The sequence below is a fragment of the Heliangelus exortis genome, chromosome 7, assembly GCF_036169615.1.
Source record: "Heliangelus exortis chromosome 7, bHelExo1.hap1, whole genome shotgun sequence".
NCBI lineage: Eukaryota > Metazoa > Chordata > Aves > Apodiformes > Trochilidae > Heliangelus > Heliangelus exortis.
Genome location: NC_092428.1, coordinates 11,244,400 through 11,267,285, shown reverse-complemented (window position 1 = coordinate 11,267,285; position 22,886 = coordinate 11,244,400). Strand labels below are relative to the sequence as shown.

General features: G+C 38.4%; 1 protein-coding gene across 8 annotated transcripts in view; it reads left to right on the top strand.

The window, feature by feature from the left end:
* The window catches only part of MAPK8 (mitogen-activated protein kinase 8), a 45,673-nt gene that overhangs the window by 2,508 nt on the left and 20,279 nt on the right, over positions 1–22,886 (top strand). For 5 of the 8 annotated variants that reach the window (XM_071748792.1, XM_071748793.1, XM_071748788.1 and 2 more), the window contains exons 2-5: positions 16,222–16,388; positions 19,136–19,265; positions 20,455–20,513; positions 20,635–20,773. In XM_071748792.1, the coding sequence (XP_071604893.1) occupies positions 16,267–16,388; positions 19,136–19,265; positions 20,455–20,513; positions 20,635–20,773 (450 nt within the window). In that variant the 5' untranslated portion in view covers positions 16,222–16,266. Of the gene's footprint in view, positions 1–10,416; positions 10,510–16,221; positions 16,389–19,135; positions 19,266–20,454; positions 20,514–20,634; positions 20,774–22,886 lie in introns of those variants that run through there. The other 3 variants (XM_071748790.1, XM_071748795.1, XM_071748794.1) reach the window with 3 other exon arrangements.

Sequence of the window (22,886 nt, the reverse complement as noted above, 5' to 3'; positions counted from 1 at the left end):
TCCATTCTCTGACACGTGCATGATGTTGGGCAGCAAGTCCAGCTGGTTTTAGCCAATTTCCATTTACAAGGCCTGGACACAGCTTAGATAAGCACAGCTCAACATCCTATTCTTTTGTGTCAGAAAAGAGTCTCCAGGGCAAGCAGGGCTGGGCTACTGTTACCTCAGTCTAGAGGATGCTGGCTGATAGTTTTGTGGTTAGTCATGTATCCAAGAGGACAAAGCAAGAGTTTTTCTTCAATACCTTTCTACAAAAAAACAACCCAGTACCTTAAATTTGATAAAGAATGTTTTATAGCCATCAATGTAACAAAACTATATCCTTGTTAGTGAATGGTGATACCTTTAAGAAATGTAATATCTTAGAAGAATTTGAAAATGATGCTGAGAAATTAATGATGACATGGCAATGATTGGAATACACTGCCCAATACAATGACTTGAAGTTTATGGGAAGTAAATATCAGTAAGTGTAGCAATAGTGCAGCGTTTAATTAAAGGGAATTAATAATTGAATTTGAATAATTAAGTCAAAGAAAACATAATCAAACCCAACCAGAATTGCTAGGCACTTTTAAAATGTAAATTAGGATTTCCACGATGTTAACTTTGATGTGTGAGCTCAAGGAACACACCAAGCATGTGGCAGCGATGTTTCTTCTTTGAGCTGGAAGACTTCCATTTTGTGTAGCATGAGGACCACCCCAACTTTCCCTACAGCCAACAGTGGATAGCAGTTTGCTTCTGCTATAGATTTTACAAAGCCTTCAGGTGAGAACTTCAAGAGACTGGAGCTGTCTGCATCGAACTGGCAGAAGAGAACTTGAGTTGAGTCAGATCAACATGGACAAACACCCAGGCAGTTTTTTATATAGTATTGTTACCTTGACTGCTGTTTATTTTGTAAAATACTTTTGTAAGGTTTTCTAAGGCCTGCAGTTTTCTTTCATTTATGTGTGAAGAGATAATGGTCTTGGTGTTCTAAGCTAATAATTAATAGAAATATATTTCTTAACTTTAGATGCTTTTTTCCTCTAAGTGATTAAAAGCTAATCCTTGGGATTTTTTCTGTCCAAAATAATTTCCTGTAAGTTGATATGAAAATAAACCTCATAGTTGTTGCCTGTATTGTCACTTCCATTGTTGGAAGAGTGCTGCTTGGTATGTGAATAGACAGGATGCTTATTAATCTTCCTCAGTTGGACATTATTGACTAATTCTAAAACGGTGACTGGCAGAAAATAACACTTTAACTTAGTGGCCATTTGTGTTGCAAACAAAATAAATACTGTATATGTGCTTATGTGTGCGTACACATAAACAAAAATGGGAAACATTAGTTCTACAGTACTGCTGGAAAGCCTGTTCACTGTATTGATTTTCAGTATTTAAAAAAAAAAGAGATGAAATACAACTTTGACAAACTCCAGTTACTCAATTATATTGACATTCTACTAACTCTTTTTTGTTATTATAAATTTTAAAAGCATGCAGGAAAATTTTAACCCAGTATTTACTCTTTAAACTACAAGTTATGGCTAAAATCATTGTAGTGTGTGTCGATTCAAACATTTATCTTGGATCAGTCTGCTGATCAAAATGTGAAATGTCTCCAGTCTGGTGTTTTGCTATGAAATAAGAACAAACATTATGCATCATATCTCCAAGTAATGAAAGTGCCCAACTCGGTGAGTGTGTGTCTTTATGCATGTAGGGGCCTAAAATGAAAATGATCCTTCTGCTGTCGATTTCTGGGAGATACTGACTGGGCAGCAACTGTTGCAGAAGAGGAGCAAGGGCTCATGATGAGTGAGAAGCTGTCAAGAGGCAGCAGGGTGATTCTGTAGCCCTCAAGGCTACTTACTTGCTGGGTTGTGTTATAAAGAGCCTGGCCAGCAAGTATTGGGAAGGAACTATTGCCATCTGTGGGATGGTTGTGAAGCTCCAGCTGCAGTGCTGCCCAGTAGGTATCACATATTTGCACCCTGTCTGAGAGAGACAAACTGGAGGTTTGGAGGCTGCACTGGGTTACTTAGATGGTTGGAGGCTGGAGCACCTGAGGGTGGAGGAGGTACTTGCTTAACAACCTGATGAGGTGAAAGCTAAGAGAAAATGTAATTGCTGCAATTAACCATCTGTAAGCAAGAGGTTATAGAGGTAATGGGAGCCACTTTCTTCTCAGAAGCACACAGTGAAGATCAGTCAGTGGTCACAAGACAAAAGAATGGAAATTTCAGTAGGACATGAAAGGAATGTCTTGATGCATAGGAGTGGGTGTGTGCTGCACCAAGAGCACAGATTGATCATGTAATCTCCATCTGTCACGTCCAGAGTCTGGAAATGTGGAGATTCTTGTTGGATCCCACAAGGGCAACGTAAATAGGGCGCAGTATTGGGTGCAACTACACAATTTTATTGAACACAGACGTAACTGGTAGGCATTAAACTATAGTTGCTAGCCTAATCCTATAGAGAGGCAGAAGAGAAAGCACAAGAGAGAAAGAAAGAAGCAAGCAAGCGTGACCCAAAGGTAGAGAGAGAGAGTGAGAAAGGAGAGGAAAGTCACCAATCAAGAATCCAGTGGCATCCTATTTGTCTTGTGGCAGAGAAGAAGAGGGAGGTGATGGTCCCGTGCTAGGAGAGGGGTGAGGGATTAAAGTCTCTCTTCCTTTTATACTCTCAATTTCTTGCTGCACCATAGCTGCCAATCATTGCTCTTCCTGACATGGCCTGGAAGGTTCTGTTGAATGGTCATCTCCATTGTAGTTTGCTGTCTGCTGTGTCAGCAGAATTAACTGGTTTTGTCTAGGTGTTTTCCACTAATTACATCTTCTAATTAACAGGATCCCACCTGGGCCTGTGAAGGAGCTGGTTTTTCTCAAACATCTTGTAACTTTCCTCTTACCTCTTCTCAAGCTGTCTCAGGCTTTATGGCCTCACCTCCCATCTCTTCTCAGGGCCTTCAGGCTGCTTGAGACAAAGACATCATTTATCCTGCTTGGTACAGAGAGAGAGAGAGAGAAAAGAGTATCACCACCTGCAGGATTCTGGGGTTCAGGCCAGTCCTATGCAGTGCTCCAGGCAACATTTCTTTCCTCCTCCCCCCGCCCCCAGCTGTCGTATGCCATTTGTTTGGGGGTTGGGAGGTTAGTGTTTCCAATTGCCAATTTTTGTTTTAGGCAAAGCCTGACTGGAACCTCACACCATCCATGGAGTCTTTTCACTGGACAAGGTCCAGCCCAGCCCAGTTTGAATATGCATTTGAATGTCTACCTGTTTTGAGCAGATAGATGGTATCCCAAGGTTGCTTTCAAGCTGTATTATGATTCTAGTATTTGTCATGCCTGTGATCACTGTGATGAACATGAAAACCAATCTCCAAAGGAACAGCCTTCAGAAAGCAACCTGATTGCCAGCTGAAGTTTGTACAGTTCTTACTTTCTGTAGCAGAGAAGTGTGTTGCCAGCTATTGGTGCAAGGCTTTGTTCTTCTGCTGGGTGGGTGATGGTTCTTTACACTTAGCTGGGGAGTGGTTACTGTTTGAAGTGGCTTCATGGAGCAAATAATCTCTAATTTCCAATTTATCATAATAGCACTTCATGACAACAGAGAGGATTTAGGGATGAAATCATCTGGGAGATGGAAAAATAGCTGTGGCAGGTCCATAAATTTGTCTTTACTGCTTATGCTGTCCCTAGAAGACAGCATTCTGCAGCTCATTTGTTATTAATTCTTACATATTTGTCCATTTAATTAAGTTAACTTGGAATCCTAAGGAATGGGAGTTGTGCAGAACAGGAAGTTACAGTACAGTGACTGTTTCGCCTCTTAGGAAAGCATCTCTTCTGTGGATTGAACCTGTAGGTAGTCAGAACAAACCTGCTCATGTGTGACTGCAAGATAAAATTCTGTGGGAAGAGCACATCTTTGCATGCCTGGAATGTGTTCTTTAATAGCTTTAGTGACTAAGATTATGTTGGGTCAAGGTTAACAGTTTTGATGCTTACTTGGATGATCTCAGGTATAAAAGTAAAACCATAGTTTCTAGCATGTAATCCTAACGATGTTTTACTGTGGAAACAGTAAAAAGTTAATGCTATGTTTGACATATTGATCAGCATAAATCATAGAATGGTTTGGGTTGGAAGGGACCTGGTTCCAAACCCCTTGTATGTGCAAGGACACATCCCACTAGACCAAGCTGTTCAAAGCCCCATCCAGCCTGGCCTTAAACACTTCCAGGGATGAGGCATCCACAGCCTCCCTGGGCAACCTGTTCAAGTGTTTTGCCACCCTTGCAATAAAGAATTTCTTCCTAGTATCTAACGTAAATCTCCAGTCTTCCAGCTTAAAACCATCACCCCTTGTCTTATCATTACACGCTCTTGTAAAAGGTCCCTCTCCAGTTTTCTTGTAGAGCCCCTTCAGGTACTGGAAGGCTGCTATGAGACCTCCCCAGACCTTCCTCCAGCCTGAACAACCCCAGCTGGTTCAGCCTGTCTTCATGGGAGAGGTGCTTCAGCCCTCTGATCATCTTCATAATCAGAGTCCAGTGCTGACCCTTGAGGAACACCATGCAAGACTGGCGTCCATTCTGATGTCGAGCCATTGACAACAACTCTTTGGGTGACAGTCCTGTCAGTTCCTTATCCACTGGCTGATCCATCTATCAAATCAATTTTCCAGTTTAGGCACCAGGATGTCATGTGGAACCATGTCAACTTTGTACAAATGCAGGCAGATGACATAAGTTGCTCAGGTAGATGCCATCAGTTGCTTAAATCTTGAAAAATTCATTGTGAGAATGCTTTGGATTATGAGACTCATTCTGGTCGACTTTAGGATATTCTAAAAAGCTTTGTTAGAAAGGCATGGGCTAAGTTCTCTTCTTCCATTTAGTGCCAGAAGTGAATACTTGTTGACGGACAATAATGGGAAGATTCTTGTACATGGGAGTGATTCATTTAATAAGTATAGAATCATAGAATCATAGAATAGGCTGGGTTGGAAGGGACCTCAGAGATCATCGAGTCCAACCCTTGATTGACTACCGCTGCAGTCACTAGACCATGGCACTGAGTGCCACATCCAGTCTCTTTTTAAATGTCTCCAGGGATGAAGAGTCCACTACCTCCCTGGGCCACTACCTCCCGTTCCAATGTCTGATCACCCTTTCCGTGAAAAAATTCTTTCTAGTAGTGAAGCTTTCCAACTGTGAGTGATTTTCTTTTACACAATGGCTGTAATACAGAGCTCCTCCTTGTTGAACACTAGCTGGGTTTCTTTTTTGGTTTTTTTTGGTTTTTTTTTCTTAATTGACGCATGACAAGATTCTTGTGGCACTTGTTTGTCAAGATGGGGATGAAGAGTTCAGTTTCTATTATGCTTATGTTGGATATAAAATGGTTTCATTAATATTCATGGAATTATGGGGAAATCAGAAAATCTTGGTGTGACTTGAGCTACTTTATTCTCTTCCGTTATTTTGTTTGAAATTCTTCCTGGTTTTCCTCAGAATTTTTGTCATCACAACTCGGTGTGTGTAGCTACTTGCACTAGCTTGTGGTGCACAGCAGAGCTTCTGAACCTGTTTTTTTTTTATTCCTGTTTAAAGAATGGGAATTCTCAAGCTCTTCCTAGGTCAGGAATATCTGTCTTAGGAAATTTTTTGCTGGGACAGAGCATCAGGCACTACTTAAGTCTAGGGGAAATGGAACAACAGAACAGACTCTGTTGCACTTAGTAATGAATCTGTAGATTTTTGTAGTCTCCTACAAACTACCCAGTAACTATTACTTTGAAATGTGCTGCCTTCCCACCCTACTACTAGTGGATTCTTGTGCCAAGTGTTGTACTGCATTACAAGAGGTATCTCTGAAGGCATTGTTCGTGCTGAAGGCATATTTTGGAGTTTTTTGTTCCATTCTAAAGCTCTTATGACTGAGCCAATTTATGCCAAATACTTTAGACAGGATTTCTAGCATAGTAATCTGCTTGTACTTAACAGATAAATGCATGAATTAGTCAAAGTAGAGTAATTGAATTCTAAGTTTTTGTAACTCGGATTTAAGGTGTATTTAATTTTTGTGTAACTACTGATGTGATTTTTAGATGTAGTTTTAAAACCTTCTGAAAACCTTTTTCAGCTGTTGTTATGTGGCTCCTCACTTCCTGTAATGTTCTGTAGCTATACTGTCCTCTTGTTAATGATATTTAAGGACTTTTTTAGTTCACTTGGTATCTTGTGTTTGCTTATGTCCTTTAAAAGAATCAGGGAATCTTTTGGTCTGTTTCTTCTGCTGAAACATTTAGCTTTCATATGCTTCATCTTCCTCTATGTGAAGAGTTTAGGGAACAAACAATTGATCCTAACCCAAAGTAATCCTGGAATGAGATTTTAGTTTTAAGCACCCTGAGTCATATTTACTGTTTTACTTTGCTGATGGCTTGCATATTTATTCTACATTACTGCTTTGCCAGTGGTCATTGGATGAGCAGAGGACTAGCACATGCAGGCAATCTTCTGTGGTATGGTTTCAAGTAACAGTCCTGTAGGTAGTTAGCTAAAGCAGTGTATTGCCAAGATTAATAATATATTATCTTCTCATCAATTTCAAGTTAGATTACAGTTAAGCATTTTCAAGTACCTGAATAAGTGAATGGTCTGTGACATTGATTCTGCACAACAGGAGGTGTAAAGGAATATGGAACAGTATTTCCCTGAATGCAGTAATCCCAGTCATTTGGCAGGATTATGGTTCCAGTGAGATTTTTAACCTGTTTCCTGGGCCCAGCTGCATGCACTGAGATTGCACATCTCATAGAATCACTGAATGTTAGGTTGGAAGGGACTTCAAGGATCATTTGGTCCAGCCCTTCCAATATTATTGTCTGTATATGTGTCCACACCCCATCAAGCTGAGACTTAGAGCTTTCCAAAGTGGAGAAATCCACCACTTCACCTGGGAGACCAGTCCAATGTCTGACTGTCCTTATAGTGAAAAATTTTCCTTTTGTTCAAATGGGATCTCCCCAGGAGCAACTTGTGCCCATTTCTCTTCTTACTGTCCTTGTGACTCCTTGTAAACGGGGAGTCGTCTTCTTTGCAGCCCCTCTTTAAGTACTGGAACATCATAATGAGGTCTCCCCTAAGCCTTCTCTTCTCAAGGCTGAACAAACCCAGTCATCTCAGCTTCTCCTGTGGCAGGTGCTCCAGTCCTTTGATCATTCTTGTGGCTCTTCTCTGGATCCCTCTCCAGCCTGTCTGCGTCCTTTTTGTACAGTGGGGACCAAAACTGGACACAGTGCTCCAGGTGTGGTCTGACAAGCGTAGAGTGGGATGATGACTTCTGTGTCTCTGCTGGTCGTGCCCTTGCATACTTAAATGGAGCAGCTTTTTGAACTCTTGCTTCACTGATTTTTCACTGATTTCAGATTCTAAGAATATTATTTAAAAAAAAAAAAAATGGAGTGACAAATAATGGCCTGCCATAAACCTGAATATTTTAAAGCTTTAAAAAATGCTTACCCTGATTTTCTCCCCATCTGTTGTCCTTTTGTATAATCTTTTATTTGAAAAAGGATTAAGGAATTGGAAGATCCTTGCCTTATCCTATTATTTCTGAAAAAGAGAGTTTTGCTAAGAATAGTCTTTTAATCTGCTGTGATAATAGCTTCTTCACCAAACTGCAGAATTACACAAGTTTGCTTTTGATGGAGCCGTTCTGGATTATAATTTCTGTAGCAAAACTGGCCTACCAGAGACAGTTGGAAAAGTGTTACTTCATACAGTGTGATAATAGGATTCATCATGGAACCATCTGCAGTAGAGCTTCATGTGATATTACACTGAGGAAGTGGTAAAGATTCTCTCACATGAAATGTAGCACAAGTGTTTGCAGAGTGATTTTTTTTTTTTTTTTTTTTTTTTGAGATGTAGCACTATTCATTCTGATAATGCTTCTTCTAGAAAAAATGGTACCTATTACTATTTTTGTGGTTGAAGTCACAGTTCAGGAGTTTTTAAATGTCTGTATAATATTTTAGAATGTAGAGAAGCTGAGGTACAAGATTAGAAAGGCTGATGGGGTGAAATCCATATGGTAAGGGCTTAACAAAAAAGCAGAAAAATATCTGTTTTGAAAAACAGATTCAAAGCAAGTCTCTGGAAAACTTATGTCAGGTGTGAATTATTTACTCTCTGTGTGCATTGTTATTTAGTTCTTCTAAATAACAAGTTAAAAGGGTACAGGGAATATTTAATGGACTTTAAAGAATTCAGTTCTCAACTTAATTTGATTCAGTATTAAACTAAACCAGAGGGTTTAGAAGCAGCAGAAATTATATTAATTGTATTATTCTGATTGTTTCATGATATGACTATAAAAATGTGCATAGCAGTTTAATACTGATTTTTATATAGATGGTACTCAGATGGCTGTGGATGGAGGCTTAGGATTTGAAGTTGGTGCTGCTGACCCCCATCTAGGAATAGCTTTTTCTTTGGTCACTTTAGAAAAGTTGCAATTTGATAGTTAGTTTGCATAAATGCGTGCTTTGAGCTTCTGAAGAAAATGTGAAGTGTATACATTGGCCTTGCCTGGGCTCTGCAGGGAGCAGTACATGAAGTTGCTGTTGGAGCTTTGGTGGTTCTGTCCATGCCAGCTGGACATGTGTTTAACACATGGGATGGACATGTGAGCAGTGTTTAACAGTAACTGGATATCTGGCTTTCTAAATGTTTGAATGTGATCTTACACTTACCTATTTCTAGACAGATGACAGTAGCTCAGTGTTCTGCTGGTTATAGTCCTTGTTTTGCTGATGCCAGTCATAGGTCTTTACCTTTAAACAACCTCTGAATTATTAGCTACTTCTGATGGTACATCTTACCATTTGAACATACTTGAAATATGGGAGGGGAAGGGCTTAAAGTTCCAGTTGCCTAATAAAAAAAAATCACTGAGCACTGCTCACTTTCTGTAATTCAGGTTTCCCTGGTTTCAGGTTCAGCTGTTAATATTTTGGCACTATCAAGTGCAACCTGATGGCCATTTCTGGCTGCCTGGGATTTGAACATAGTTTGATGCAGGGAATTCAAGGAGTGATGCATAAAACATGGTATTGAAATGAGCTGTTTGATCAGTATTGGGTATTCCTTGTTTTATTATTAGCCTTTTATCATGTCTTGTGAAGGACTGGAGGTGAGATTCCCAAAATGACACACTTATTTCTGGAAACATCTGCTATGGTATTGATAGGTAAATGGGACAGGAGTAGTTCTAGAGAAAACACCAACATTGAGTTCCTCCTGCCTGTATGACAAACTCTGCAATTACAATCCCTGGGGAGTCCTAGTTTCAGTTCCTAGCTTCAAATCCTTGACTAAGGCTGACAGTAGTGACTTTCCTCTCTCCAGAGCAAACAAGGAATCTCCCAAGTGCTGGCAGTGCTTGTAAGTCAGGGTGCTCACCTGTGCTCTGTCCTGGTGCTGCAGCTGTCACAGCCTCTTAGTGGAGGTCATTCACTACCTGAAGTGAATAGAAAAAGGAACAGATCGGTTCAAGTAGGATGAAAAATGAAACATCCATATTTATATATCCTTATTTATATATCTTTCTCTTTTAATAACTGTTAGTCTGTCCCTAAGCTGGAACCTGACTTTCGGAAGGTATAAAGTTTCATGGAAGCATTCTGCCCCCTTCCATAACATGCTAGAGTTATTTGTATTCAGTGCATAACAACATATCCAGGCTCTGCAGTGAAACACGGAAAGGGAGCCCTGGTTTAGAGCATCTGAGAGTACCTCATGTGCAAAAGGTTCTCTGAATACTGAAGAGTCAGAGTGTACTTAACCATGTTTAGTCTTTAAAATGCTCCGTTTTCTTCATTTGAATTCATACCTTAGGTCACTGCTCATCTGGGTTAAGAGTCAAACCGCTTTGTGACCATCGGGAGATGATAGTTACAGCTCCCTTTCTTGAAGGTAATAGGCAAGAGGATTACTTGTTTGTTCCAAACAAAAGTGGGATTTGGGGAAAGACAGTTCTTGGAGATTAAAATAAACTATCACACTCTTTTGTGAGTGTCAGTTTCAAGAAGTAATAGCAGGTGCTTGTAACAATCTTTTGTAGAAAACAAGAAGTATGGAATTTAATGTAAATATTCTTTTCCAAGCAATGTAATTTCTTGATCATCCTTGTTAAAGGGAATACATGCTTTGTCCTTTCCTTAGAGCCTCTTCTTGTGCTTCTTACTGTTCCAAATACAGATTGTTTCGCAATGAATAGTAAAACCAATATTAATTTTAATTTTACCAGTTTTTTTATTTTTGTTGTCTACAGATGGCAAGGGGTTTACTGTGCAGCTTTGAGCTGGAATTCTGTGTGGAGTGTGGGTGCTGTTGTGCAAGCCTGTGCTGTCCGAGTGGGAGACAACTTGATACTGACTGAGACTCCAAGTGATTTTTGGAACACATGGTTGAGTTCAGTTCATTGCAATTGCATTCAAGTGGGTGATCTTCTTATGGAAACTGTAAAAAGGTGAATACTGACCAAGGAAATGCTTCTGTAGTGGAGAAGGGTGTGGTTTGTATCCCTCCATGTCCTCCCTTCTTAGTAGATACCTCAGATTATAGTTACTGACTTAATATTCAAATGAGATTAGAGATAACTAGTTTTCTAGATAAGTAGTCATCGTGATCTGACTGCAGTATGATGTTACAGCCACTATATGAACCTGTAACCTGCAACTTTAAATCATGAGAAAGATTGCATTAGTATTAATGGATTTCATACATCTTTAATTTAGGACACTGCTTAGTTGTTTCTGTTAAAATTCACCGAGCTCAGCATTAGTTTACTAGAGAAGACTGTAAATCTACCCAAGAGATTTTTCAGTCTCACAATGATGCTTGCTGAACCACTAAGCCCATATTCTTTTAAGGTTCAGTTTGCTGTTGCAAACTCAAATTTTTTTGCATGAAGTCTATATTTATTTTTCTGTATGAAACCTTTTCTGGAATTATCATCTTTACTGGTGAAAGCCATCTATTGCTAAATATTTAAGAGGTTCTTGGAAATCCAGAAATGCTTTGAATTTTCCATTAAAAATGAGTTCTAAAAAAGAAGAAAATGAGCCTTAAAATTTACAAAAAATCAAATGCATCTTAAGTTCTTATGTTCAGGCAAACTGAAGTGACTTCCCTTTCTCTGTTTGAACTTGAAAGTCATAACAGAAATCCAAATGTGTCCTTGGTGTTTATGCAGGTTTCCCCTGCATCAGTAGTTCTCTTCTGGATGAACATTGCTTTACTGGATTTGTAACTAATGAAGTCTGACTTTCTGGTAGCCAAAAGAGATGTTAAAATATACTGGTATTTTAGAAAAGGCACCTGCACTGCACTTTAGACTCAGGGTGCATAAGAATCACTCCAGTATATATGTGGCTTTTTAAAATAGTAGAAAATAGATCCTCAGATCAATCTGTGAACTCAAAATTTTCTATTTTGCTGCTCTTCCTGTGAGTGACATAAACTGAACAGAGGACTCCTATAATGGAGACCCATTTTGGATTCAGCAGGAGGCAATTCCATATCAGTTATTCACAACCTAGAGACCTCCTTACACATGTCAGCATTAGGAGTAGTTTAGGCTATCAGATGGAAGTTGTTCAACTTACAGCTGTCTGACTTGTGAAGGTGTAATTTGAAAGATGAGCAAAATGTTAAGAAAATTAATCCTGCAGTCAGAAATCATAGGATTTAATTTTAGAGTAATCCTTGGGTTTTTCAGACAACTTTAGCATTTATAGTGGTCTAGCAATACCTTGCTGCAGTGTTCACCAGGCTAATGTTAAATCTTTTTTTAAAATGCCTTATCTGCATTAGCAATTAACAGAGATGGAAGTATTCTGAAATACAACTTTTGGTTTCAAGAGCAGTATGGAAAAGGAAAGTATTAGTAAAACAGATTAGTACTGTGAATAACTGAATGAGTTATGAAGCTACCTGTAAGAAACAGAATGATTTTGTTCTTTCATTTACTCAATTTGAGCCTTGGAAACATTTGTTTTATTAAGTATCTGAAAATTGGGTTCTGTTTACAGTATCCATTTAGCAGATGTCCAGAAGCTTTTAAGTGTGACAGCTGAAAATTATACAAGCATTTAGAAGCATAATGCCTACAGATAGTTATGTAAACTGTATTTTCACAAAGAAATCAAATGGCAATGTACATTTCTTTTGCTTTCAGTAGCAATCTAGTGTGTATTGAAATGCCATTGGATTTCTCTTTGTCAATCACAGATTCCTGTAGAATATTTATTGCAGTAGTGTTAGATCTCCACACTAGTGGAGTTACTGAGTCATCATTGATATCTAGCTTATGTCATTATAATGTTGATATTACTAATTAATGTGCTAATGTGTGGTGTTGTTCTAAAATTGCCTTTTTCCACTTCTGCATCTCTTTAACTCTCATGATACTAATCTTTTCTGACTCTACTTCTGAGCAGCTACTGTAGTCATCTCCTTTTACTGTAAAACAGTTTTGCCCAAGATCCCCCAGTCTTCAGCATGTGTGGGCAGATCACTGTCTTAGTTGGTATTTGTGTTGTACCTAAGACACATAATCACTTATAATTTATTACATTTCAAGGTATTGGTGTATGAAAATACCTTCTCAGCTATACTTATTGCTGAATAGAAACAAACTGAATATATTTAGCTTCTTACATAAGAGGATACTTAAGTAAGGTATTGTATGGTATAGCATGGGATGAATTCAAGATTTTCATTTTATGCTGTCTAGTAATGGTATAAAAAAGCAATTAATGAGCAATCTTAGGGACTTAGCTGTACAGAGCATATGTTTTCTACCCTTTAAGCTTGCCAGTATTCTAGCTAGTGGAAAAATTATCTCTTGGGTTCCATTTCTTTGAAAAGAAGACATCTCTCAAATGTGTGCTTTTTGTCGGTTTACAGTGAAGCCTTTGAAGCTTTCCTGGTAATTGTTACTATCTCCAATGAGAGAAAAGTGCAGAAGTGCTTATAAACTATTTTCACAGTCCCAGAATTGTCATGCTTGGAAAAGAACTCTAAGGTGGACATGTCCAATTGTCAACATTTCTCCCCCTCCTGAAGTGCCTCCTCTACACGTTTTTTAATACTTCCAGGGATGGTGACTCCACCACCTCGCTGCACAGCCTGTTCCATCACTTGACTACTCTCTCAGTGAAGAAATTCTTGATATCTAGTCTAAGCCTCCCCTGGTGCAACTCCAGGCCATCTCCTCTGGTCCTGTCTTGAGAGAAGATACAACCTCCTTTCAAGCAGTTGTAGAGAGCAATAGGTCCCTGTCCAGACTAAATCAATGTCTGTCTTGTGGCCCAGGACAGCACACAGGACTCCAGGTCACCAGTCCTGAGTACAGGGACATAGTTACTTCCCTTCTCCTGCTGGCCACACTATTCCTGATACAAGCCAGGATGCTGTTGGCCTTCTTGGCCACCTGGGCACACTTCTGGCTCATGTTCAGCTCACTGTTAACCAACACCCTCAGGTGCTTTTCTGCCTGGCAGCTTTCCAGTCACTCCTCCCCAAGTCATTGCAGGCTACCACTAAAGGCTGCCATGTATTGAAATTTGCTTTGGCAAGGTATTTTCAAGGAAAAGTGCAATAGTTGATGTGGGAGAGGAAATTGAAACATTCTGTAGGATTCTTCCCCTGCTGACACTTGACCGCATTCTGGCAAGTTGACAGTTAATAGGGCAAATATATTATTAGTTACCTCATTAATAATAGAAACCTGGAATCTGTATCTTGCCTTTCTTCCCATATGTGCTTCTGCAGATTTGTTAGAAAATGAAACAAAATGTCAAATTTCAGGCAGGCAAATTTATCATTTTAATGGAAGATACTACAGGCATATATTGTGTAAGAACCTTGAAAGTCTGCCAGTTTCTAAATTTAGACATGGTTTAACATTTAAAGACTAAGAATTTTGATGTTGTGGATCTTTGAAGCTTATCTTCATAAGACGAGTCACCAGTAAATTGACAGGGAAAGAATGAAGTCCTTGGCTTTCTTCTGGGTGCTGTATTTACAGAGCTGAGCAACACCAGGCATTTCTGAGGTTACTTTCATGAGAGGTGAAGAGACAGGGAACACAGCAGATTCTGAAGTGATTGGGAGCAATGCATTGAGTGGAAGTAAGCTTATTTATAAAGTGAAAGGCTTATTTTTCCCTGGTTGATGGACAAAGCTGTGTAGAAGTTATAAGATACTTCGATGCTAAGGGGGCAGAAGAGATGGATTTCAGGCCTGATTCAGACTGAGGAAACTGTAATGGCTGGATGAAATTCCAGAGGGTCAGAGGCAGGGAGAAAGGTTATTTATATTTATAGAAATATAAAAATATTATTTACATTTAGAAACATAAATATAGTTAAGCTTATATTTATGTTTATAAATATAAATAAACAAATATATAAAAATAAAAATATATAGATATTTTAGATATCTTATCTGTGCTGATCTGAGTCCTTTGCATCCAAGTGGCTTATTTACATCCCACAATAGCTCACTATATAAAATGTTCAAGAAATGGCGTTTCTGTGAGTTTACTTCATTTATTCTCAACCCAAGTAACTCAGTCTTATGCTTGAAGAACATGAAGAGATAGACTATTCCTCTTGCTGACACAGCAGAAACTGATAATTTTGGATGAACAGCCACATGGGGCTCTAGAAAAAGGATTATAATTTAGATGCAAGTGGAGATACTCCTCCTTCCTGTCCCTTCTTCCTCATTTATTCATATTTATTTCTATACTGTTCCTGCATAAGCAGTCTTTTTTAGGCTGTGAAAACATTACCAAATAGTTGTCTGAGAAGCTTTCTTAGTTCCAAGTCTTCACAGTCTTGTAATGCAAGGTCAAGGTAACAGTGAGCTGCTTGAGGCATGGTCCAGGTAGACAGATCTCTTAGAGTATCCACAGCTATCCCAAGAAGAGCTGTTATAAAGAAGAGTTATTCTCTTAATAAGTTAATAAGTTATTCAAACTTATTAAGTTTGAAGACTAAGGGGGAAGTGTTAGTGAAACTTTCTTGTAATTTATTCTGTGAAGAATTTAATAGATACAATAGCAATTAGAAGACTGTCAGCTGTCAGTAGGAGGATATGGTACATTGTAGGCTCTTCAGTACTATTTAGATGCAATATGTGGAGTGTTTTGTAACATTTTGAAGATTTTAGTAGCATGGAATGCCTTTAAAATCATAATCTGGTTGTGTCTTTTCAAATGTGTAATGTCATAGGGTATGGAAACTAAGAATTTGTTTGGAGTTGTTAAATAGAAATATAGGAAAATGTTCCTTAAGTTAGTAAAAACGAAAGACAACATACTGTTTCTCTTGAAAAAATGAAGAAATTTCTTCCAGTCAAACAGATTTCTACTATTAGACATTTACAGCTACATTCAAAACTCATGTAAAGAGGAAAACACTAAAAGCCACGATGCAGTTCAATGTTTTTTCTCCTGTGAATGTGTGCATTGAGATACTGCCTTTCTCTTTTTTAATATGAGGGGAATTTAGTGAAATGTATCTTGTTTTTTCTTACTCTTGTTTTTTTTTCCTTTATTAGAAGGAGCTAGTATGTGAGCTCTCTGACAAGGCCAGTTTTCCTTTTCTGGCCTGGATTGCCTGTATGTGTTGCATGTTAGTTCTCCTGCCAGGTTCTCCTGGCAGTTCTAACCAAGAGTATTTGATGATTGCAGCATCTGGAAGACTTCTCAATGGTTTGTCACTCTTTTATTTGGAGTCATATGACAATTCAGGTTGGAAGGGACTTCTGGAGAGTGGCACAAAGCCTGATCCCTTGCTGAATGTTGTGTACGAGAAGGAATGACAGCACTCTCAGAGACCTGTGGATCCTGTGTAGCTTACTGCCTTCTGGTCACCTGTTCTTGCAGTCTAAGATATTTGTTACCATTCATTCTTTTTTTTTCCTATTATTGTTGCCCTTTTATAATCTTAAGAACATTCCTAAAAATAAAGCATTTCAGACATACGCTACGTCAGTCCTTCAGACACCAAAAAATAACATACATTTGCATATGGGACTTACTTGGAAGTGTCTCCCATGTATTGTAATTAACTTTGCCTTTTTCGGATTATGTGCAGTTATTAAATCTTAGTTTTTCAAAATTTATGTTTTTACAGGCTAGAAGCAAAATTCGGATGAAGTCGTCAGCCTAAGCTGCCATCATGAGCAGAAGCAAACGTGACAACAATTTCTACAGTGTTGAAATTGGAGACTCTACTTTCACTGTATTGAAACGGTATCAAAACTTAAAACCAATAGGATCAGGAGCACAAGGAATAGTATGGTAAGTTTTATTTATAATTTAAATTTCCTTTTATTTCCCTCTAATAGAATTTTCTGGGTGTTTTGACTGTTCTGTGTTACTGAGTAGGAGTGCAGAAAGGTACCTTTTAAGTGCAGAATAGCAATAATAATTGTTGGCTTCTTTTCCTCAGCAAGGGGTGTTGCTGTTGGTTTTTGACCTATGTCCTTTCCTGCTTTCAAACCAATGCCCTTCTGTTCAAATTCAGCCATCTGTTCTGAATCCCATAAATTAATGTTGGGAAAAAACATGGATAAAGAAATTAATCCTAAGCCACATTGCTTACAGTGAAACAAAAGCCACTGTATAGTATTTTGCTGCTTGTAAACGCTCTTACTTCTTGAAAAGATTTGTCAGGGGCCTGCTACACTTGCTTACATAATATACGTAGTCCCTGATATAGGTTAGTGAGCATTTATGATGCTGACTGTCATTGTAATGTGTAAATACCTGATGCAGTTTAGGAAAATATGACTTGAGAATATAATCCTTTGAGTATGAGCTTTGTTGTGTGGACTGGAGTGTACCATTGATTTAAGACTGGTAACAACTTGTTGCTTGTAAGCACTGGTTTTTTTGGAGCAATGCTATCCAATAAATGTTGGTTTGAGCTTCTTGCAAGTTTTTTGAATATTCAAGAGATGTAGATAGTGCAGTAATTTAGAGATTTTCCAATTTTTTAAATTTAAGATACTAACCAGAGGCATAGAAATACAAAGGAGCAATCAAAGAGAGAGAGATAGGGAAAGGCATAATCAAAAATGTTTCCCTTTAACCTCATTACTACCTTGATCTTGTCCTGATCAGTGTTTAAAAAATGTGTAAGAGTGTGCATGGAGTTAATTTATATTTGTTTTAGCTGAGTTAATAATAAAACAGTGTGGTTAGTGCCAATGAAAACCTGATGGCCAGTATTTTTTTCTTAATTTGTAACTCCTGGGATTAATTTTATTTGGTCTCTAAGAAGGAGCAACAAAAAAATAATTCAAATTTTGTTTGCATTTCTGTTAAGATAATGAGGACAGAGATGTTTGACTAAAGTTTGTGTAGTTGCTACAGAAATGCCTGCAAAAGCTTTAGATGTTCATAGAATCATAGAGTGTCAGGTTGGAAGGGACCTCAAGAATCATAGTCTGGTCTTTCTATTAAAAAAATGTAGTTTAAATAAGGTGGCCTAGCACCCTGTCAAGCTGAATCTTAAAATTGTCCAGTAGAGGGGAAGCCACAGCTTCCTGTTGGAGTTCATTCCAATGTCTAATTGTTCTCATGGTGAAAAATTTTGTTCTGGAGTCCAATCAGAAGTTCCCCAGAAGTAATTAGTACCTGTTACCCCTTGTATTTTCCATGTAATAAGGGAGTCTCCATCTTCTTGATACCAATCCTCTATGTACTCAGGCATGGCAATAAGGTCTCCCCTATGCCTTCTCTTCTCAAGGCTGAACAAACCCAGCTGTCTCAGCCTTTCCCCACAGTAATAACAGATGTTACTACAGTCCTGATTCACACTCATGTTACTCCCCGCTTTCCAAATTTGCTGCCCCTCACTGAGCAGAGATCCAAAACCTGACCATGTAATTACTCTAGTGTCATACTGTTATTGCAGCTGGAAGTATTTTTAGGTAAATGCTCTGATTACCTTGAGAAGGTCTGGAGTGCTTTTGTGGTTAAAGCTTGCCCATGTCTAAAGGCGATAGGATTCAATTCTTGTGATTTTAGAGGGTTTTTTGTTTTGGTTTGGTTTTTTTTGTTTTGTTTTTTAAACCTGATCCAAACTAATTTGTACCCATTTATTCTTTCTTTGATAGTGGTTAGAGGTTTTGATGAAGTAAAAAAAATAATTCAAGCCTCAACAACATACTTTTTAAGTAGCTACTTGGATGTAGTAGGTGTTGATTGTTTACATGCAGATGTTCCTCATTAGGTTTGAGTACCATCCTTGATAAGAGAGAAACCCCCAGTATTTTCCCTGCTGAGGCTTTTTTATTAGATAATTCTTTGCTGAGTCTGCGTGGTAGTCAGCTGTCATGATGTGTTTTACAGGAGATAAAATCTGTGCCTTCCTAACATGGAAATGGGATAGGTGTGTGAGTTGTCACACTAACAGCCTTCATCAGTTAAACAGCCTGTATCACTCAGTCATGTCAGTCGTGGTATTAGTCTGCAAACAAAGTGTTATTCTTTCTTTTTACCAGGTAAAAGCCAGTGACAGCAAAATGTTAAAGCTTTCCTAACATTTTTTTTTGTTTTATCTTGACATTGATGCTCTTATTGTCAGAGGATATTAAGCTACTGTACAAGTGAAAGTATACGACCTTTATTTAACCTACTTTTTCTCTCTCTGCCCCTTTCAGTGTGAAGATTTTATGTAAAATTGATGTGCTTTTTATTTTCAAGGTGGTTTGGATCTTTTTTTAGACAGTCTGTTATTGAGTGCCAATGAGTGGCAAGAACCCAGTATCTTTAGTACGATATTTTAAGAAGCAGAAATCCTGCATTATTTTGTGGAGATTGTCATGTGTTATCACTGTAAATCTGGGAAACACTTCTAAATTTTTTAATTGCTCAGCATACACATCACTTTGCTATTACACTCCCTAAAGCTGAATAATATGAGAAAGTTGTTTTATCTGCAGACATTATACAAGGTATCTGGAAAAGGAGGCAACTGCCACAGCTTAAAGGACATTGACACTAAGATGTTATATTAATAATGTTACTTTTAATTACAGTGCTGCTTATGATGCCATCCTTGAACGAAATGTTGCAATCAAGAAGTTAAGCCGACCATTTCAGAACCAAACCCATGCTAAAAGAGCTTACAGAGAGCTTGTTCTTATGAAGTGCGTTAATCACAAAAATGTGAGTTCAGTGTCCTACTTTAAATGTTAAAATATTAAGTAGGTTATTTCTTGTAGAAGTCTTACGTGACTTAAGAGGATGGCATCTTCTGAAGATTATACAAATTTTCATTGCATGTTTGTGGCTCCATGATAAGTACAGAAGGATCTTTCAGAAGGTTTTAATACCTTGCCAGTCTTTAAATATCCCCTTCAAACTCAGCATGTGAGTCAGTGTTACGTTGCTACATTTTACAGAGAGCTGGCAAATAAGAATACCATTCACCATGCATCCAGTCTTGTTCTGCTTGCTGCTGCTAGAAAAACAGAAGAAAAAGGGTTTAATATTTTTTTTCCATGTGCATTAATGAACTGGAAATCGTGTGATGGCAGCAACTGCCTGATGCTTCAGAAGCTATGGAATAGACCTGATCACATAAATGGAGATAGAATAAGTGACAAATTTGTCAGAGTTAAACTATAGAGAGGCCACTGTCCATTTTATTACTTCAGAGACAGCTGTGTGCTATCTTCCTCACCTTCCTTTTTAATCCCTCTTCAGCAAGATAAAATTTCCCATGGCTGCTAGAGAAGGAGCTACTTGGGAAAACTGAGTATTGTTTCTCAGACAGAGATGTAAATTCTATGAATGAAGTTTTACCTAATAATATAACATGTATTATGATAAACTACTGCAAGCCTGTCTGACTCTTAGTGAGTAGTAGCTTGACCTGTTTCTGCACATCCTGTGCATTCTTACCAACTGGGAAATTTCCCAAAGCAGCACTGAGAATCTGGTTCTGTCATTTGGTAGAATTGTTGCTTCACCCCTTTCAGTGGCAAAGTGGTATGTCTTAAGTAGTCTTTGTTAGTTTTTAATGTTACTTTTTTCATATGCAGTACAAATCTTACTAGATGTCTTCAAATTGAAAGTAGAGGCAGGGGAAGACTGACTAACTTGCTTACATTTTAAGCATTGAATATCATCTTTTTAATGCACACAGAGTGTCTTTAGATAATCTGATTTGTGGAGGAAAAATATTCCTCTACTACAGCATATCAGCTGTAATAACCCCTGAACATCTGGAGCTTCAGTGTGCCACTGATGCAAGAGGCTTGCATCAGGATACTGGGTGCTGGTTTTGAAATGTTGACTTTGCAACTTTGCTATGGCTGTGCTGTAATTATTGTTCCTTTCCCTCTTCCTACAGATAATTGGCCTTCTGAATGTGTTCACACCACAAAAATCCCTGGAAGAATTTCAAGATGTGTAAGTCTGATTTGAACTAAAGCTGAGAATTAATCTTAAAAGTATTCATGCAGAAAGTTGAACAAGGGAAAGAATACAATAAAATGGCAGCATTATCTGGTTTATTTTTTTTATTCATAAGCTACATAGTGATGGAGCTCATGGATGCAAATCTCTGCCAAGTGATTCAGATGGAGCTAGACCATGAACGAATGTCCTATCTTCTTTATCAAATGCTGTGTGGTATCAAACATCTTCATTCAGCTGGAATTATACATAGAGTAAGTAAACTTAACTGTGTATATTTTGTACTGCATCTGGTTTTGCCTTGAGATTTTAAAAGACAAAAAAAAAATTCAGAAATAGGAGTGCACAGGGACATCCATAGCCTGTCCCACAGGCAGGGAGGGAAGGCTGAAAGGGAATGATTCCACTTACCTTTTTCACAGGAATTCTGGAATGAACATTTTGAATATTTGAATGATTTGGTAATAATCTGCACAGAGCAAATAAAAATTTTTGCTGAGGGTTACATTACCTCCTCTAATTCCATGTGATGTTTTGTTTCAGTAGTCATGGCAGGAAAGAATATCTGAAAGCATCTGTGCCTTTATTGTTTTGGTAACCAAACCCGAGATCCTGTCTTCTGAGAGAACCGTTTCATTTATTTTTGCTCTTCTACTAGCAGGGTAATGGATAAATAGTTGAAGTTTCCAGATAAACAGATGATGGCAAAGACCTGGAAGTGGAACTTTCATACACCTGTGTGTCACAAAGCATTCACTCAGACAGGATTTCATTTCTGAAATGATGCAGAAGATACAACTTCCTCATGTGTGATTCAATCATTTCTACATGGCCTTCCTCATGGATGATGTATACTGCAAAGCAAATCACAAATGGCAATTCTGAGTGCTGCCACAGGAATTGCTTTGTTAGGATGTTTGTCCAGTTCAGTAATCCACATACTTGTGGACTGTGACCAAAGTGTTGAATGGCTGTAGGTTGGCTCGGACAATGACGCTCCCATTCAGTGTGCTGTTTTTCCCTCAAGGAAACTGAGACATTTACTTTAACAGAGAATATGGTTTGAATGACCAAACACTTCTTCCTTTTGCTTAGCTAGTACTTCACTAGTTCTCATCAGCTGCCTCGTTCTAGTGAAGACCTCAGAGAGGGAAGGTGAAGGCTCATTTCTTGTGTGCAGTTTGCCTTCAACTGCTGTACTTGAAAGAGATGGGCTATGGAAGGTAGGCAGAAGGCATTGAGCAGGCATTGCACCCTGTGGTTGGTGTGCATGTGGGCATTGAGACAGGTCAGTGAGCTTCTTGCATTATTCTGGGAATGCTACACAAAATTAGGATACTTTGCTTACCATAGCTGGGGTATTATATTGCATATACTGCTACTGTGCAGCCCTTTGAGTCCTAACACATGCACCCGTGGGGTTGAAATAACAGTTCCGTGTACAGCTTGGCATTTTCTCATCTCTGCAGTTCTTAAGTATACAAGTTTAATGCTGTGGGTCTTTTTTATTTTTGGAAAACTGCACATTGTGTGGATGTGCTAGAGTAGGTAATGTAAGAGTGTCTCTTTCTGTGGATATTGGTTCAGGAAGAAGGGAACGTCTAAAAGTTCAGTTGTTTCAAGGACAGTGTATACCTGTAAGCTGGACATCAAAGCATTGAGCATGGAGAAGTCATGGATAGATGTAAACATTTGTACATTTCTAGAAAAGTAACTACTCAGGTAGTTGTTTGGCATGAGTAAAGATGGCTTTGAGAATAGATGTATTTCCTCTGTAAATACAAGTCTTTCAAATGCTTCATATTGTGCAGTAATTTGAAATGCAGGGATAGCCTGTTCCAGAGACTATAGATACAATTGCTATGCAGAGTAATATATGTATGCATGAGTGCTTTTCGAGGGACATGGGCAGATACATTTCACTTGCATGTCTTCAGGGTAGATTTTCAACTGACAGCTTCTACACACTGTGTTAGAAGATTAAGTACGTTCAAGCAAAATATTTGCATTACTTCTGTATGCATAACACCTTTATAAATCAATATGTAGAGCAGCAAAATACTGTTCCTTTGTGGAACAGTTGAAAGCCTCAGGAGACAAGGAGGGAATTCTTAGAAAGGGACACATTTCATATGGACCTTGTCTGCAATAGTAACTCACTACCACTCTTCTGGGCTTTCAGCATCACTGTCCTTAATTTTTAAACCTAATTACTTTGTTGAAACAATTTACTCCTTAAACACAGTCTGCACTACTGTGTATGGAGTTTATCCATACAGTAATCTTCTTTAGTGTCCTCTAAAGCTGTAGCTTTAGTATTGGTAGTTTCACATGGTTTTTACCTGGGTTCTTCAGCTTCTAACACAG